Consider the following 19,472-nt stretch of genomic DNA (forward strand, 5'->3'; position numbering starts at 1 on the left):
AAAATAGAGATGGTCATTGACTTCAGGAAGCAGTGGATAATATGCCCATCTACACCAATGGGGACTAAGTAGAAAATGGTTGAGAGCTTCAAATTTAGGTGTCCAGATCACCAACTTGAACTGGTTCCCCCCCATGCTGACACTAGTTATGAAAGCCTACCTATGCCTTTCTCAAAAGACTGAGGAAATTTGGCAAGTCAATAATGACTAACTTTGAATTGCACCATAGAAAGCATTCTTTCTGGTTTTATCACTGCTTGGTCTGGCTCCTACTCTGAAGACTGCAAGAAACAAAAAGGTTGTGAATGTAGCCCAAACCATTACACAAAAATCAGCCTTGCATCCATTGACTGTTGCACTTCACACCGCCTTGGCAAAAGGAGCCATAGTTAAGGACCCCATGCATCCTAGACATTCTCTTCCACCTTCTCCCATTAGGAAAGGGAGAAAGTCTGGTCATGTACCAACTGATGCAGCTTCCCTGCTGTCAGCCTTTTGACTGACCCTACCTTGCATCAAATTGCTCTTCCTCTACACCCCAGCTATTACCAACTACATTCTGCACTTGTTTTCTCCATGAATGGTATGCTTTGGATATAAGCATAGAAGAAACAATACTTTTTCCACTGTATGCCAATACATGACGATAGAGAAAAGTAGTGGGACAGGAAGCTCAGGGGCAGGTTCTGGCCTCAAAACACCATGGCCACAATGTTACTGTACAACTATAGGTTTAAAAATCAGGTGACAAGTAACAATTTTTTCTGCAAGCTAGTCCAGATATTTAGATTGAACTGTTCAGATTTTAAAAGCATAGGCCAAGTAGAAGTGTGCAGAAAGGCAAAATATTTGGAAAAAGTAATGAGCCATTGCAGACATGTCAGAAGCACCCGAGCCCCAGTTTGACAGATGCATCTATTACTGCAGAAGAATCAACCCAATAAGCAGATTAAAAAAGTTTATTCATTGGACATGAGTACAACACTGCTACACCAACATTTACTGCCCATAGCAATTTGCCCCAGAGATGGTAGTATCCACCTTCTTGAAGCACAAGGTCAGTCCATGGGTTGAAGGAAAGGTGCTGTTAGGAGGAAATTCAGCATTTTGACCCAGTGATAAGTGATAATAATTCCAAGATGGCAGTCTGCAAGAAGCTTGCAGCATGTTATGATTCAAGTCAGAAACTCGTGTTTTATGGAGCCCTCCTGGATCATAAATTTTGCATCCTGAATTTGGCTAGGATAAGCATGATTGGAATCATACCTGAAGTGAAACCTATGACCCATTTGGGAGATTAAAGTTTAAGAATATAGTTAGTGTAATAAGATTAGCAACTATTAGACACCACAATACCATGCATAACCCTTAAATGTGGGAGCTGTCACAAACAAAACAGATGATTCGCAGAGACTAGTGCTTATGAGGATTGAGTCATTGGGATGAAGTTTGCAGTTCTTTGGATAGACTACATTAAGTCTGAACTTCCCAAATCAGGGATTCTTGACAAAACAGCAGACTCCCCCCCCCCCCCCTCCTCCAGAAAGGCAAGGTCTTGAATTTTCAGCTTGCTGCCCCTTAAGAAACCTGCAGCTCATAACTGAAGAGCTATCAACTGATCAGTTTTTCTCCTATTAGTCAGTCATAAGTAGTCCAGTGAAAAAAATCCCCAAGCAACAATAAAGACTCCAAATTGGTGTCAATGAAAAACCTGAAGCCAAAAAGGGCCTACTTACAATTGCAGAAAACATTTAGAAAAACCTCTTAACAGGTACACTATATGGTCTTGTCAGCTACTCCTTTCCTTCTAGGTGACAGGTCACAGGTCCAGAAGGTGCTTCTGAACCTGTGACCTGTCACCTAGGAGTAGATCATGCACTGCTGCCACTGCATTGGCACCTTCTATCCCCCTCCCTCCACCAATTGTGGACTGCTTTATCCTGGACAGTGTGGTGATTCAATGTTGTTGCATGTACATTATTCCACAGTCCAACTTTTGCACATTTAAAATGTCAGAATTCCCAGCCTCTGACCTGCTCTTGTATCCACAGATTTTATAGCAGATCTAGTTCAATTTCAATGGTAACTGCCAGGAAATTGCTAGTCAATGTTACAATGAAGGTAGTATCATTGAAAGGCAAAGGGAGGTTTGGATTCTCTTGTTAAAGCTGGTCATTGCAGGGGATAAATACTTGCCTCAGGAATGTTGGCCAAGTGTTACTGAAACAGTCTGGTGTCCATCTGCAGCAGTTGACAAGTTGCAATTGGTACCAAAACATTGCTCAGCAATGTCCCCATTTCTGACCTTAAGATCATGGATAAAGCAGCTGAAAGTGGTGTTCTAGGCCCAAGGAACTCTTGCAGTAATATCCCAGGGCAATGACAACTGATCAGCTCTACAACCAACAATCTACTTGTTGCCAAGCAAGGACTCTGATAGCAGTCAACCCCTTACATCACTTGAGAGAGGGGGGTTGTAGTTTGCAGGGTTGGATTTGTTCTGCTTTTTATAAAAAACTCTTCCCCTGGCCCTTTCAAAATGAACACTGCTGGCAAGGCAAAAAGCCATTTGTTGAGCAACCTTTGCACCAAGTCAAACCTGCCCTTGCAGTTTCCTGTCCTAAAAAGAAACCCTGTGTATACGGTCTCAATTTGCCTTCAAGATCACATTGATACCCACTAAAGGTTGGCCATCTAACTTGCTTTCCTATCCCATGTTAGTGGATATTGTAAAGGATTTCTCCAGCTTGAATTACTCCTCCATTCCTCAAAAAACCCCAACTTGGAAAAGTGTGGAGAATGCATTCCAATCAGCATCTCCATTTCATTGATCTTATACAGCTGACAACCATTCAGCTTCAACAGCTCCCCTGTCCAGGGAGTAGGATCACCAGTGTGATTCACTGCCTGATTGTAGAGGACTACCTCTGTCCAATATTGATGATCTTGCATTTAAAACCTGGTATCCAGGAGGAACAGAACAAAAAAGATTTCATATTGTTTATAAAATGACAATAAAAGCTGACCCAGATTTAGTGAATGCTCAAGAATGCTACTCAGGATAAGTACCCAGTGGCACAACACTAAAAGGTGAAAGAACATGCCCAAAATTCAAATGGTTGGGAATGAAAATGGGTCTGACGTTCAGCCAAAAAACTTTCATTGGCACATATCTTATTCACAAATGGACAGGGTTATGATCTGAGGATGATTGGAGCATGATAGTAGACATCCACTGCCCAAGGAAAACATCTTGAAGGTTTTAGTGCAACTTAGATAAACTGCAAAGTTAGGAAACTACACCCAAATTAGTGCTAACTCCATGATACAGTTCATAAATTCTCAAATGCAGGTTCAACTTAACACTTATCCTTCACCCCCAGTTTTAGTTAGGAGACAGCATGTGCAATATCCTATGGACTGAGAAATCATCAACTGAGGGGATACAGGCATATTTGCTGAATCCAATGAAATCTTAGATACCAATGTCCCATGTGAACATCTTAATAGGATGTTTCTAACTGGAATTCCTTTTGTCCCCTCCCATTTATCAAAGTCATGATTCACGTAGTAAAAAAAGTCAGCAGAAATTCATAGTCCTGTTATTTTATTTTCAATCTGTTTTCAAATTGCACAAAACTGACAGGACAGTTTAATTCTTTATTCTGTACACTCAAAGACAGTGACCTAACACACCACAATATCCAGCAAATGCAAGACCTTACTTAGCACAGGGTTGGAAACACAGACTGGGTTCAGGGAGTTTGTCAAAACAATGGTCCCACATCAGCACTGTATATTAGGACAAGGGGCCATCTTAAACCATGAGAAAGGGTGAACAATTGTAGTAGAAACTTTAAAAACCTTGACATGGTTTTAAAGAGCCTGCATAGATTGGGAAGAGTCCAAGTTTCAAATCAATGAGTCAGGTGAACATTTATGCCTTCAAACCTTTTTACAGAACTACTCAAATTTCCAACTTTCAGATCATGGTGTTGGGTGCACTGTGATTAGTGTTTTTGTTGCTTAACATACCAGATAAGCAGCCAAGTCCTGTACTCAACTTTTATCATAACTTTTATGAATACAATGAGATTTACTGCTTTATTTTTATACAGCCCACAAGCTGTTCACACAGTTGGGAGTTACTACATCAAAAGTATTGTCTCACTAGAGTGCAAATCTTTACAACAGACTGTATTGCAGGACATGAGCTCGCACCAAGAGCTTTAAATGCGACAACCATTCCCCTTCAAAGAAAATCACAATCTAATTAACATGGAATGTGAAGGATGAGTTAGACAGCTGTGATCCAAACATTCAGAACTAGAAAAAACAAAAGACTGAAGTCCTTCATGACATACAATATAAAGAGCTTTGCTTTCTCTTCCCCACTGAGATGGAGGGAAACTGGCAGATGCTGAGCAGGTGGGTAACTTGGGAACTGGTGTCTTACATACTATACCCATATGTGCCAGGCTGAGTGTATGGTTGGGCACCATAACCATAGCCATAGGCTGCCTGTGGAGGGACGCTCACACTGGGTCCTGCTGTCAACATGAGCTGCGACTGACCTGCACAGGAGGAGACAATCATTAGTACATTTCTGGGTTGCAATGACAGCAAGTGCCTCAAGATATGGGCCATTTGAAACAGAACTTCAAAAGAGAAAATCCAGAATGTGGATCTACAGTCTAATTGCAAGAAAAAAATTTTTAAAAACAGGTGACCAGTAAAAGCATTTTATCTATATCTACTTGCCACTGCATTCAGGCATTACCCCAACTTGAAAACCATAAAGGCCTGTTAGATTAAACAAACAATGGGTGGCAGTGTGCAGTTGAGACAATTATGCCTGTTTGAACCAAAAGCATTTAGCAGTTCATGTGGGCTGACAGGTATCATGGTGGTAATTGCTTGCTCCCAAGTGGCATTAGTGCTTCAGTATGAGTGATCTTTCACTGATGTGCAAAATGGACCAGATGACAAATTTCACTAGCATTTGAATTTAAAATTATGGGGCAAGCAATTTGAACTGAAACCCCAGTAGTTACAGCTTGGTTCAGGAGGTCACTGAAGTGAAACCATGGGTTTAAATACAATGTGAAGTCCAAAATGCTGAACTGGTCAAAATGACAATCAGATGCAGCGAAAGGGAAGTTTGTGACCTCCAGGTCAGACTAGACCTGGGCAGACAGTCTAAGTGCTTCTGCCTATGTGTTCATATTTCTTTAAAATCTGACAATTGAGTCCACAAAAAAAAAATGCAAATACTATTCAACAATACAGACCATAAACAATGGGTGTCGTCTCAGTTGCCTGTTCCTCCTCTTTCCTCAGTGATTCAGATATGTCCAATTTATCCACCTGAAAAAGGGGGAAACAATTACCAGTCACTTGTCTCACATTGGAAATGTTTCTGCTGGTCAGAAGGAAAAGCCTTAAAATGCTTAAAATTGTTAGAAATTTCCAAAACAGGAAACAAGTGACCATTCAATGGATTGCAAAACAAACCACAACTCATTCAAATATCTAAAGTATGGCAAAGATGATATTTCTGCATTCAGCAACTTGCAAAATATTAAGCAAAGGCCACAATGTTGCATTCTGTACACCTCTGGGCAAGTGTCTGAATTATGAAGATCGTTCATACACAATAGTAAACTGCAGAACATGCAGGGCTTTGGGGGGGGTGGGGGGGGGGGGAGTATATGACACCTCCACCCAATGCAACACAAGTACAATTGAGGAACACATTGAGGTGTGGGGCAAATGTGCTGGATTACAGGGATGTGGTGGAACATGAGGGTTGGTGCAGACTTGGGACCAGAGGGCCTCCTCCTGTGCCACAGTGATTCTATGGACAGGGAGCAGGTTTTCCTGTTTTCACTGATTCTTGTGAAGCAGGTGGTGAGAGGGAAAACATGGATGCTGATACAATTTCAGTTTCAACAGCTTCTGGATTGGGATCAAGATCAAAGCTACAAAAGCACCTATTGCTTTGATCAAGGGATGAGCCAGGATAATCTACCCAGTTCCACAAGAGGCCAACCACAATCTTTCCAAAGCAAGCTGGCTCTTTGAAGTAATGTTCCTGTGAAACCTGTGCAAAGTATCCACAAGACCTCCAACGAATGCTTATAGCACCATTCGATTACCTTCTTTGCAATCAAGTAGCTTTGTGTGAACAAGTCCCAGAGAACCAAGCATGGCAGCAAAAGAATCCATTTTGCCACATCAGCAAATCTCTACAGACAGAACCACAGGCACAATCCAGGAAGGACATCCAAGTAAAGATGCAGAATTTCAGATTTAAAACTACATTGACCTCTAATCTTGCTTCCTAAAAGAAAATCTACTCAAATGTTGCTTTGTCAGACTGTAAACTCAGTGTTTTGTTAAATGTCAGGATAAAAAGGTAGATTTTGAGACTGCAGCTTTAAATTGAGTAAAGAAGCAGATGGCCTGTAGGAGTCACCCCGGCAGTTAAAGGGCTCAAGAGTTTGAGACAAGGTATATTCTGACTGCTACCACCACAGACCGAGTCTCTCAAAATCCCAAATGTTATAGATATTGGGTTGTAAGTTATCCAAGGATGTGCATGTTAGGTTGACCCTTAGTGTCAGGGGAACTAACAGGGTAAATACAGGGATAGAATGTGGAGATTGTGGTCAGTGCAGACTATGGAACAAATGGTCTCCTTCTGCACTATAGGGGGTAAGGAGATGTAAGGAGTTGGGATCAAAGATCACTTTAGCATTATTACCTGGATACAAGGTTGGTGCACTTCAAAAATGCCATGGGGGACAGGTACAAGCATCCATACAAATTACTAATGGCAGTTTGGGAGTGGTCTACAGTCAGACACAGCAGGGGACAGGCCAGTCTTGACATGGAGCAGCAAATGCTGACAAATTGCACAGTACAAAAACACAGGTGGAACTTGCACTTAGAAACCAAGTTGAGGGGATTTAAAAAATGACACTGGAAGATTCACCCAGCTTAGGCTAGAGGAAAAGTATCCACTGTATAACCTTCAGTGGAAGCCAGTTCTGTAATCAGTACCCAGCTGGGAAAGTTAGCAGAAGAAAGCCATTGGGAGCAGAGAATAGTGCACCTATTAGGCAAATGACAGGTCCAGTCAGGTTAGAGAAGTTAAATGGGGAAGTTTAGTTTCTGGTTCAGTAAAAGTTGCCCACAAAAAAAGTTTAATAATGAGAGTCATTTGAAAGTTCTAATTAAATCTAGTTATTTTGTGTAGTCTAGAGAACAGAAGGGCCATGTTCATATTGCCCTAGTTCTTTACACTGGTGGTCATTCATGTGACCACTCAGGTTTGATAACAGCAAGTTTAGTCATTACAGCAAAACCTATGGAATCCTATATACATTCCCAGTGTGGCTCAATCCATGCAAGTGCCCTAGTTAATGACCTCTGGAGGGGAGAGAAAAGACCAATTTGAGCATTCCAAACAGCCAACTCGAGGACCTTACTACTCAGCAACTCTGCCTGCCATCACTTGAATAAACAAGCTGTTTAATCCTCAAAGGTTCAAGCAGTGTTAACAGATTTCAAATGTACTATGCACTGCTCAAGCTGTTAGTAACAGAGCTTAGATCACCACGGTATAAAAATGATTAACTGTTGCATGCAATACCTGCACCTGGACTTCATCCATTGAATGGTCTCCTGCCCCCATGCTTGTTAATGTTAACAGATTACTGTATTAGTCAGAGGTATGCAGAGAAAGTTAGCCAAAAGGCAGATCCAGAACAAGCTAAAATCAAAGGCTACTGGCATGGGACAAAACTGGTATTACAGCAACCAAACTGGTTAATAAGCTGTGACTTTTTTTGCTCATCTTTCCCATAGCTTTGTATTTTTAAATAAAACTTATTCCTTTCCAAAAAAGTTTCACCACTAGAGCCCTGGGCAGAAATCTGTTTGATCCTGAATTGTTTCAATGATCTGAAGCACAAAAAAATTGACCCTCTCCCCTGTAAAAATAAACCATGAACTCAAGAATGAGGGGCAACTTTTTTGGAACATGATTCTCAGGGCTTGACAGGGTAGATGTTGGAGGTTGTTCCCTCTTGGAGGGTCTAAGAGGGAATAAGGAGTCACCCATTAAAAGAAATGTCTTCGTGAGGATAGTGAAACTGGAATCCTTTACCATAGGTATGGAGGCAGCTGAAACAGGTCAATTAGTAAGAGAATCAAGGGTTTGGGATAAGGCTGGAAAGTGGAGTGGGGGAAATCAGATCAGTCATGGTCCCATTTGACTGGCAGAACAGACTTGGTGGGTTGAATGACCTACTGCTCCGTGTATTTGGTCTATGATCTTGAAAACAAATGTACTCAAATTGTGCAAAGTCTCAACATTGCTTGTGACAGAAGCATTTGATGGACCCCATAAATTTTTTTTTAGAAATCTTGCTGTTCAGACCAATAACTGACAAGATTTAAAATATGATCAAGTTTAAAAACCACAAACCAAGAACCAAGCACTAATGCAAACAAGGGTCAAACCCCAAGACAAAAAGAATCCAAACCCAATTTGAAACAAAATAATTTCAAATGAAATCTTAAATTGGATTAGGAAGCATTTGTTTATTAAACATGCCCTGGATTATAGCTTTAATGGGAATATATTTCATGGCAACCTGAGGAAACAGTAGATTCTTGTTAAAATTGACACCAATAGTTTATGAACTTCAGCCTGTGTCAGGATTCTGACTAGAGTTCTTGCATATATTGTGTCAGTGTTCTGTCCTATTTAACTGCATTAGGTGTAGATGTACTTATGGTAAATTTAATCTTAAAATGGGCATCAAGTGCACATTTTGTCAGTGAGTTCCAGGTGGCTCAGTGGTTAGCACTGCTGCCTCAATTCCTGGGACCCAGGTTTGATTCCCAGCTTGGGTCACTGATTGTGAGGAGTCTGCACGGGTTTCCTCTCGGTGCTCCTGTTTCCTCCCACAGTCTACGACATGCCAGTTATGTGCATTGACCTGAACAGATGGAGTGACAGCTAAGGGAATTTCATAGTAACTATTGCAGTGTTAAAGCCTTTGACTAAAGTCAAATTTTATATTCCACCTCCCAGTGCCTTCTATAGGCAACTCAAAACTAATGCCCAAGTGAGGCCTCATTAGCTAGCAACTCCAATGAAGCCAATAATGCCACAAACATGGGAGAATAAACTGCGACTGTTAGCAAATTTCACCCAAATCTCAGTATGCCTAATCATTTGGGGCACATTCCTCAAAGAATATTAGCATCTTTTAAAAGTATGCAAAAATCTACCCTGAAACAAACTTTATTGGACAGTGCTTTGCCCAAGAGAATATTTTGTACACATCCAAACAGCCATAAGACCAGAGGAAGCACAAAATTACAAGCATCAACTCCTTGTGGGACTGGAATAAAGTTAGTTTTAAACTGATCTGCATAAAAAAAGTTTCAAATTCTTCACATACCCCTTTGTTAATAGCAGTTAGTAAGAGAATGCAGAACAGTAACTGCAGCACAAAGGCTTTTCCACAAACTACAGCCAGCAAACTGCAGTTTTGGTCAAGAAAAACATGCTGATGTTTATTTTTAGCATTTGTGTGCATGAAAAAGAGGCAAAAGTACTGAAGCAAAAAAATGGACCCCTGAGATGGTTCTGCCAAACAGGCTCTTTGAAAGCACACACTCAGCCAAGCAGAAATGCTTCATGGCCTCAAACGTGATTTCCCCTTGCAAATGGAGTTGCACATGCTCAAGTGTAAACAAACAGTTCCATTACCCATTTTTCACACACACTAGCTGGGAGGGGGCTACTGAATGGCCGTACCCACAACACTGCTGCACACTTGTCCCAAGAGTCCCTGTGGAAATATTTTCACTGAGCGCCACTTGGCTGTGACAAGTTAAACCCCTTAATGTTGCATTATAAATTCCAGCTGATTCATCTCAACTTGGGGGCATTAGATGTTAACATGGAAAGGCACCTGAGATAAAAGAGGGCTCTTCATCCTTGTAACAGTTGGCAAAAGCCAACATTGAGCAATGAGGCACCACAGGGACTAACTTCATGAGAAACAGTGTGGGGAACAGGTCCCATCATGAAACCCCTCAAGCTGCCTCATGTCTGTCAGAAATTATTAACAGAACGAGTTCATAAGCTGGTTCACAATCCTCTGGAAGAGGCAAGGTGGTTGCATCTTATCACCACAAGATTTGAAATACTCACATTGGAAACTTTCACTATTTAAAGTTTAGGTCCAGTTTTAAGTTCTAAAAAAGGCAGGGATTGTGAACCAGTCACCATATGACCACCTGCCCATTTCTGCCAATGACTCAAAAGAGTCACTGAAGGTCCTCACTAAACAGTTTCAACTGCTCTAACTCTGCTCGCAAGGATTTGCAGTGGATCTAGTGGAATTAAAAAAGCAGCAGTGTAAGATGGGAAGGAAACAATTCATGCAGATATCCTGAGTTTCAGTCTCCAGAACTAAAGATGGAAAATGAGTCAACTTTCACCTTTTTCTTTATTTCATCAACCTGCAAGGGAATTCAGAGGGTAGCAGCTTAGAATCCAAACTCATCCAGCACAATAAAGCAGGTAGAAAACAGCAACAGAAAGGAGCAAAGTCAAGGAAAACCCAGAACAGGGAGATGGGAAGGGGAAGGAAGAAAGAACAGTAAATAGCAGCATTGTGTACTACAAAACATCAGGAAGGACAAATATACAGATGAATAATGGCAGAATAAAATTGATCAAACTCACTTGACAACCACCTTGCTGGGATTAATTTTGACTAAGCAACAACCTATTCCAAAGTCAGGCTCCACTAAATCCATGCAGCTTCTAAGGCTTCAGTACCCTATACCCAACTCTAACTATTCCCAAACCTCCACATTTGATGTTGCCATTTCCCCAAACTAGACAGCAAGTCACACGAGACGCAATTAACCATTAAACTTCAAGGATAAAATCTTTGCTTCAAGATGAAGCAGAAAGCAAGCCCTGCTCATCCCCACTATACTCCATAGAAGGAGTCAACCCAAGACAAATTATTGCCATTACTTAGCTGAAGTAAACTAGCCAACCTATGGCTGCATGGAATTTAAATTTACACTGGCTGCATCAAGTTGGATTCCATACCAAGTTTTATTATGCCATTCATCTGCAAGCAAAGGTAACTTGCAACAGGTACAGAAAAACAATTAAATATCAAAATAAGACACTGCAAGCATATTAAGAGGATCACAACTCTTGCACAGGAAAGTTTGGCCAGGAATGCAAGGTCATTAGATAGGGCATTAATGTAAACAAAGTGCTGCAGGTGGGGGGGTAGGGGGAACTGGATAAGTGTTAGCCACCTCAAGTTTCTTGCCGTCACAATTTCAGCAGCTTCAGCATCTGATGTGATTCAATTCAAGAATTGCTATTCAAATCAAGTTTTGTACAGCAAGGACTAGAGAGAATGCCCACAATCACATGCCCTTGTCTGGGGATATGCACCAACATTCGTGCTGTGTAACAGTTGACAATTCCAAAACCTCAAATTAGAGGCAACCCACTTATGGAATCCCATTCCATACAGCATTCAAGTAGTTAAATTGTCACTTAAAGAACCATCAAAACTATAGCATAATTCTTGTCACATCCAAAAAAAGCACAAGTTATGGCAAGACACCCAATACAAGACTGAGAGCCAAGTCTTAGTTAAGCTAATCAAACTTAGTTTAACATTACCAAGTAAAACGAATGCCCTTCTACAGCAGGGAGTGTAACATCAGCGCACTGTTCAAAGTAGGACAGGAAAAACATAAAGGATAACAACTCCAACAAGGGGACCTAGCAGAATTCCTTGAACAAGTTTTTGGTTTAGTTCTGCAAGCAAAAAAATCTGCTGAGTCTCCAGTTATTGCTCAGTTTAATGCCAAAGGTATGTCATTGGAGTTATGCCAAGACAAACTCATTTATAACAGCTTTATAGTACTGTAGTATTACTTCATTAGGACAGGTCTGCCATTAAGCCAGCATTGATTTTTAATTTTTAAAAATGTCCATCTGCAATCTTAGTTTAGGATCAGTTTTAAAAAGAGTCTGCACTGCAACACATTCCAAAGGATGTTTAAACTGGAGACCAGATTTAAGACTGATTTTTCAAACCAAAAAGGAGCTGCAATGCAACAATCTCAATTAGTACAATTTATGGCAGAGTTCAAGTGTTTAAGTGAAATGGAACAGGTTGTGCCAGTCTACAAGGGGTGGTTGGGCAAACTCAGCCACATTTGCAAATGCAGCAAAGTCAAAATCTGAACTATTAAATGGTTTGATTAAGAGCTCTAATATTTATCCTAGAATGGATGGTCAGAAGAACAGATATTTAGAATGATAATTAGGAAAAAATTTTTAGAATGAGAAAACATGAGTACCAGAATTGGTTAATCTAGGTTAAATCAGTATTTTACTCTAGATGACAGGAGCCAGACAACACAAATTTTACTAGGCCTGATAGCCTAGTATCAGCCATGATTCAAGTCTTAGGTTGACTCGACTAGCAAAACAGCACAATTTTAGATCTGCTAAAAATTTGCTATGTACTGTAGGCTTCAAAACAATTCTAATCTCCATTGTAAACCTCACCAGAAATCATTTGACAATTTTGCAGTATAGTCATTATATCTCAAAACATGAGAACACTTCAAACACAAACTGTTAAGTGCCTTGGAGCTACACCAACCTCCTTCAAGCTCACTTGTGTACTGTCACATACCTTTGTGAGATACTCCCTCATCACCTGGATGAAGTATGGCATAGAGAAATCCATTATGTTGTGCCTCCAAGAAAGCTCAAGCACAACATCTGGCCTCAGCAGGTCATAACAAGTAAATAGACAGGAAGCAAAGCACTCATTCTTCCCATCCTCAAGGAACCACTGCAGCAATTCCTCTGCTAGCTCAGTATCCTTGGACTCCGATGCATATTGCATAGCATCCTGGAAAATTGAACATAAGAGTACATTAACTTACTTGTGCAAGTACCACTGCAGTAACCAGACTGGCTTTAAAATTTACAACTGTCTGACCAAGAGCTACTCTCTAGGAGTACCCAAAGTTCAGTGAAGAATGCATGCTAGAGTATTCCATATTACAAAGATGGGCACTAAGTGCAGAGTCAATCTACATGCATAGTTCACTCTTGAAAGCAATGTTGATGTTCCTCTGGTAATCCTTGAGCCCTCCATTTCAAGGTCAGTCTCATGGCAAGGTGGCCAGAACCAAGCATTGCACAAAGTACAAGTACTCTGGATTTATGTTCATATTCTCTGGGCCCCTCAAGTCACCCTATGCCATTCCAGTGTCTAGATTAAAAATGTGATAATACTTCTAAAATACAAATGCAATAATTTGCTGTAACTACAGTTTAGAGTGTCAAATAATGACAAGCTTGCATGCAGATTCCAGAGCATTAACATTTTAGGTTTGATGGGACTTCAAGGTGACTGAAGGTATAAACTATTTAATCTTCAGTCATGTGGGACAAGTGAATAGGAGTCTGTTACACTGCTTTGAAAGTCTGACTGTTAGGCACTCCAACTCTGAGCTCAACCCGTGAGAAAAGCAATCTTGTGATACTTCCATCAGGTGATCATGGACCAAATACTAAAGCAGTGAGGAGATCTTACTTTGTAAAGCCTGTCCTTCTTGCATAGCTCCACACTCTGCTTCCAACGGTTGTTGCCCTTGAACAGATATGCACCAATTCTTCGGAACTCAATCAGCTCATGTTTCTCAAGCCGCTGAGCCAGGGAGATGTTGTCAAAGTTGTCATATGCATCTATGGAGGTGCGAAGAGCCTAAGTATAAAGGACATTTGTTTAACTTACAGTACAGGTAGACAAACACCTATGTACAAACCACAAGAACCAGAATTGATCAGATGAACTATTGGTGTGGTAACTTGGGCCAAAAAGATAGTCAAAAATGCATTATGATATTCATTCTTAATATAGTATGGCATGGACTCTTAACTGGTTACCTCCACTACAAACTCCCTTGTGGTAAGACTGGACCTGGAAAACCCTTACTGTCAGTCACAATACTCACTATATTACATAAAGATGCTCACTATAATGCTAACAATAGGGTACAGTGGGCACTACTAGTCTATCAAAGTGCAACTTCAGGATATAACAATGATAACAGCTGCTCATTGAGCACCTTCCATTCAAGTTTCACCTACCTGGTAGTCCTCCTCCTGGATGAACAGGTTATTCAATGACTCATTCACAGACTTGTTGTTGTTGCTTTGTACAGAACGCAGATAGGGTTTGACCAGATTCAGCTGCTTCACCTGAAAAAACAAGAAATGGTTTGCAACTACCCTATTGCTTAAAAGTCAAAACAGGAACAGATGCTCCAAAATAAATTTGATATCAGGTTAGAGTTGTCTGTTCATGAGAAATCATAAGCACCACTGCAATGCCAAATAGAATTTGTCATCTTTTATTCCTCATCCTGCAGTATAAATATCTTCCACTGTCTTTGACAGTGTCCTCTGGACTCAAAATATTGGCTCTTTATATAGATGCTGCCAGACCTGCTGAGATTTTCCAGCATTTTCTTGTGGTTTGTGCACCACAGGTTCAAGATCAGCAACTTAGGTCCATCTTCAAAACACTACTTCTTGAAAGTTAACTGAGCACATCTCAGTTTTGTTATTCTAGATGTTACTGTTGCCAGTCCCAATTTCACCCATACATTTCCACTACTGGGATATCTATACTCACCTCACTGGCAGGATAAGAGTTTACACATCAAGCCATTTAAGACTAGCAAGTCCCACCTATCATTCTTTGAACAGTTAAGGATAAACACTTGCCCATGAGAGATGGGCAGAGGGAATTGACAGTGGAGGAAACAGGACCAGGCTAAGGTAAGACAGCCCCCATAAGGCCAAAGCTTGCTTGCACTAACAGCTGTAGAACAGGACCCTGGATCCCTACAGTGCAGGTGGCAGCCATTCAGCCCATCAAGCCTGCACTGAACAATCCCACCCAAGTGCTATCCATGTAACCCCACATTTACCCTGCTAATCCTCTTGGGGAATAATTGCATATCAACCTAACCCCCATGAACTGTGAAGGGGAAACATGCAGTTAGGGACAATATGCAAACTCTCCAGTATTTAACTGGGTTTGCTGGCACTGAGGCAGTTAGTGCTAGCCACTTGACAGGGATGCAGGGTTCCCCTTTCCTTTAGTTTCTCAGCATTTCCTTTCAGGTTTCTAGTATGGTAGTATTTTGCAATTTATTTGCAAACTGAAGTACCTTAGTAAAGTAGTTGACAGCACGTGTATGATCCAGACGAGGAGATAGCACCATGAGCAGATCATTCAGTAATAAAGGCTTAAACTCCAAGTAGAACTGTGTTGCTTTGTAATAGAGCTCCACATTGGCCACCTTAGAAAAATGCAAGTTAAATATTAGTTTAAGCAAGGTTACTTGACAGGAACCAAAACTTTGGCTCTAGCAAATTAAGGCTAAAACACAAGCAAAATTTACAACAAGGTTGGAATAAAATACAATATGCTTTGAATCAGTTTCTAGCTTCCTCTAGCCACTAGGTGGCATTTTATACAAGAGATATGGTTGCTAGTGTCACTCAGTGGGTAGAGCTAGTATTAAAACTCCACATTACAGCCTTATAGTCTTGGCCAGATTTAGCCTGTTTCTAAAACAGTCTGACTGAATGCCTGTGCATTTGTGAACTTACCACCAGGCCATAAATGCAGCTCCTTACAAGAAAAAGGCTAATTTTTGCTGGTTTGAAAGTCACTGTTTTGGGTATGTGACAAATAGCATGTTGACAGATTAAGAAAACATCTGTTATACAAACCACATGACAAAAACTGAATCATATCACCGAATCCCTACAGAAGGCCATTCAGCCTGCACTGACCACAATTCCATCCAGGTCCCATTTCCATAACCTCTCATATTACCCCTGACTAGTGTTAGTTTTAGCATGGCTAATCAACTCAACGTGTACATCTTTGGACTGAGGGAGGAAACCCATACAGACATGGAGAATGTGCAAACTCTAGTGACCTGAAGCCAGAATTGAACCCAAGTCCCTGGTGCTGCAAGGAAGCAATGCTAATCCTTATTGGAGGTAAATGGTCCACAGATTTGCCCTAGGTGAGGATAAATTCAGAACTTGACTACCTGATGAGTATTGTTTACCTTTGTGATAATGTCCTTGAACTGACCCTCCTTCCATGCATCTGTTGGGTGGTTCATCATGGTAATGATGGCATTGTCATACTCTTCATACTTGTCATACAGGAAGACTAGCTCAGCCCATAGGTGAGCCTGCTCAGCAGCTCTCAGCACCTGTGCAATTACAGCCAGTTAGTACTCATTGAAAGTACATAGCTTCCATCGAGCCAAAAGACACAGCATATCTACCTTGGGAATATTGACTCTGGACCAGAAGAGCTCCAGGTGTTCCCTCATCTTCTGTGGTTTGTATTTGGAGTATAGGATTGCCAATTCAGTAAACATTCCCATATGAGCACGCTCCAGACCAAGAGCTGCTTCCAACATGGTTATGAGTTCCTCAAAGTAACCACGGTCCTGTAAAACAGATTACATTGAGCAGTGCAAGCAGAACCAACTTACAGGAGTAATGTCAAATACCTATGGTTTCTTTACAAGAGTTGAAAATTGCTTAGATTGCTATTGAGGGGTACAATAAGCTGTTTTCAGCACAATTTTTAGAGTTGATACACAAATCAGGAAACTTTTGCAACTGCCTTAAGATACGTAATCTGATGAGGCTACATTTCTTGCATTACCTGGTAGTAGTTGATAAGTTCCTCCAGTTCATCAGCATGTACAACAATATGAAGGCCACACATCTGAGCTAGGCGGAATTCCTTCCCTTCAACACAGGCAAAACACACCTGGAAACCAGCAAAACACAAACCAAGAACACTGGTTATGAATATACACAAGTTTACAGCTACTAGTTTAGACAATTGTTACTTGGAAGCTAATGTCCAGTTATAGGAGATATCAAAACAATTCTTGTTATTCTGACTTTTGTTTTTAGAGGGAGCCATTTTGCCTCAACTTTAGGGAAAATTCACCATGTGTCCAAAGAACATGCAAGCAATCCTAACAGATGATTAACTGGTTCACTGAGGGGGAGGCAGAGACAACTTCCACTCAGTGCTTACTAATTACTTGCACCCCCACTTGAACCAATGTTCCAAAGTAAGACAAAAATAAAAAAAAAAGTGTACCTCTTTCCAAGTGCGAGTGCTGTTTGCTTTGCGTGCACCATCCACTGCAGCCTGATATTCTCCCAGATGAACCAGGGTTGATGCCAAACGGCCAAAGTTGGAGACGTTGTTATACAGCAACTTAGCTGCTTCGTACATGTGGTCATCGTAGCATCGATCACCTACCTGTGGTAAACACAAAGGCTTTATTACTAAACAATATTGAATGGAAACCAGAATACCAAAATGCCACTGATGTCCAGGTCCCACTTCGATAAACAGCTTCTACAATACACAGGAAAATACTTAGAGTTTCTATCTTTTCATCTGGCTCTGAAGATTCTCAAACTGAAGAGACTGACATCCTGTCACTGACCAATTAAAACCTGGAGGTCAGAGGCCATCAGGATGCATCAATAGCAGAGACAGTCAAGGCAACAAGTAGTGACCCACATCGAAAAGGTCACATTCAATCCCTAACCCAGTCAGTAGATCTCTACCAAACCCAACAGCATTACAATTGGCTACAGCCATTGAGTTAAGGGAAGGTGTTTGATCACTGCATTATGTTCATTCAGACCCTCAAGCTGCAATTTCAAACTTGGGAGTTGTGTATTTTAGCTTCACTACACATCAACTGCAAAGATGGAAAAACACATACTTGTTGGATGTGAGCATTGTTGGGACCATTAATGAACTCTTCCAGCTCTGCCAAGCGATTGGTTTTTGCCAACGCAAAGATAAGTTCAGTTTCCACATAGGACTCACGGGCCTTCTTCCTGGCCATCTGCAGATACTTAACAAGGTCCTCCCAGTTTCCTGAAGTGAACAGAAGGCAAGATAGTAAATGCAGACTCAGCCAGCCTGCTCACATTAATGGGTAGACAATAAGACTGAAGCTCAAGATTAAGCCTAGTCAGGGTTTGAAACCAAAGTAAAAGCTCAGGTGAAGAGCAGCAGTATTTGAAAACATTACCACTTTTGTTGGCTGCTTCTACAACCTCCATATATGATGATGGATCATCTGCCTTGATATAGGAGTCAATGGCCTCTTTAACCATCTCTTTCTGAAGCTGGGCTTTAGCAAGTTGGCTCCACACTGCAGGTTCATTGCATCTTTCAGCAAATTCATATGCACGATCCAGATTTCCAATATGTTCAATCAGCACCTGGAGGGTATAGGGTAGAGTTAAACTATGTAAATTCAACTATTTAAAAAGGTAGTGTGAAATATCCATATTTCATCTAACCTGCACTGCAGATGTGTTCACATCAAATTTCCTGAAAATGGCAAATGCCTCTTCAAAGAGCTCATTGCTGATTGCAATGTTGGCTATGTCAGGTGCATCATAGTTGTCCAGGCGATTGATGTATTCCATCACACGGGTACGGTCAGCCTTGATAGCGGTGAGGATCAGCAGATTCTGCAGATTTCTAGGTGGGGAAGGAAGTTCAGCATTGTTGCGCACTTAGATTTATTACACTAGAGGATACCACAATAGTTCACCTGGATATGGGTTTACAGCAATTAGCATACTTCACTATATCCTAATGCAGTATAGATGGACTTCCTTTCCCAGTCTGAAATAGGAAAATCAGAACCTCAACTATTTTCAGCAAAGACTTACAGCAAGCACTGCAGGATAATCTGGGTGTTGGGCAAAAATCAGCTACTTACCAAGTATGTAGGTCTGTTCTAGTGATTACCAATTAGAAAAATAGTTTGATATATAATCTTCTACAATTCATGGGTTATTAAACCTGCATGAAACTGGTTCAGTGTTAATTCTGGGCACCACACTTTTGGGAAGGTGGCTATGAAAGCATTGGAGGGTGCAGGAATGTCTCAAGACTGAGTAGTAAAAGTAACTGGAGAAGTTTGGACTGGTCTTGAGGCCAAGAGGAGATTTGGTGATGTATTCAAAATCCAAGGGGTTTGCACATAACAGGTAGGAAGAAATTGTTCCCATTGGAAGGTTGAGAACCAGGAGGGCATAGATTTAAGGCACTGGCAAGAACAGCAATAGTGTCAAGCTTTCCCCCCTGCCAAAACAAGTCCAACATGGACTCTGGTATCCTTCCATACTGTACCCAATTCATGTACTTAGAATGATAAACCTGATTCTAGAGTGCAAAAGCTATGAAATGTTTTGTCTACCAAATCCATTACTGCATTGCCTAAAC

At 41.0% G+C, this 19,472-nt stretch overlaps 1 protein-coding gene across 1 annotated transcript in view; it reads right to left on the reverse strand.

The window, feature by feature from the left end:
* Positions 1-3,590: 3,590 nt before the first annotated feature.
* Positions 3,591-19,472, reverse strand: part of cltca (clathrin, heavy chain a (Hc)) — a 63,804-nt gene continuing 47,922 nt past the window's right edge. The window contains exons 21-33 of the mRNA XM_080210792.1: positions 18,539-18,722; positions 18,265-18,457; positions 17,950-18,107; positions 17,310-17,474; positions 16,860-16,967; positions 16,471-16,638; positions 16,246-16,395; positions 15,331-15,462; positions 14,243-14,353; positions 13,686-13,856; positions 12,774-12,995; positions 5,292-5,367; positions 3,591-4,574 (exon numbers count right to left, since the gene is read on the reverse strand). Coding sequence (XP_080066918.1) covers positions 4,453-4,574; positions 5,292-5,367; positions 12,774-12,995; positions 13,686-13,856; positions 14,243-14,353; positions 15,331-15,462; positions 16,246-16,395; positions 16,471-16,638; positions 16,860-16,967; positions 17,310-17,474; positions 17,950-18,107; positions 18,265-18,457; positions 18,539-18,722 — 1,960 coding nt within the window. The 3' untranslated portion in view covers positions 3,591-4,452. The remainder of the gene's footprint in view (positions 4,575-5,291; positions 5,368-12,773; positions 12,996-13,685; positions 13,857-14,242; positions 14,354-15,330; positions 15,463-16,245; positions 16,396-16,470; positions 16,639-16,859; positions 16,968-17,309; positions 17,475-17,949; positions 18,108-18,264; positions 18,458-18,538; positions 18,723-19,472) is intronic.

The sequence above is a fragment of the Carcharhinus amblyrhynchos genome, chromosome 23 (genome assembly GCF_965287045.1).
Source record: "Carcharhinus amblyrhynchos chromosome 23, sCarAmb.v2.hapA, whole genome shotgun sequence".
Classification (NCBI taxonomy): Eukaryota; Metazoa; Chordata; class Chondrichthyes; order Carcharhiniformes; family Carcharhinidae; genus Carcharhinus; species Carcharhinus amblyrhynchos.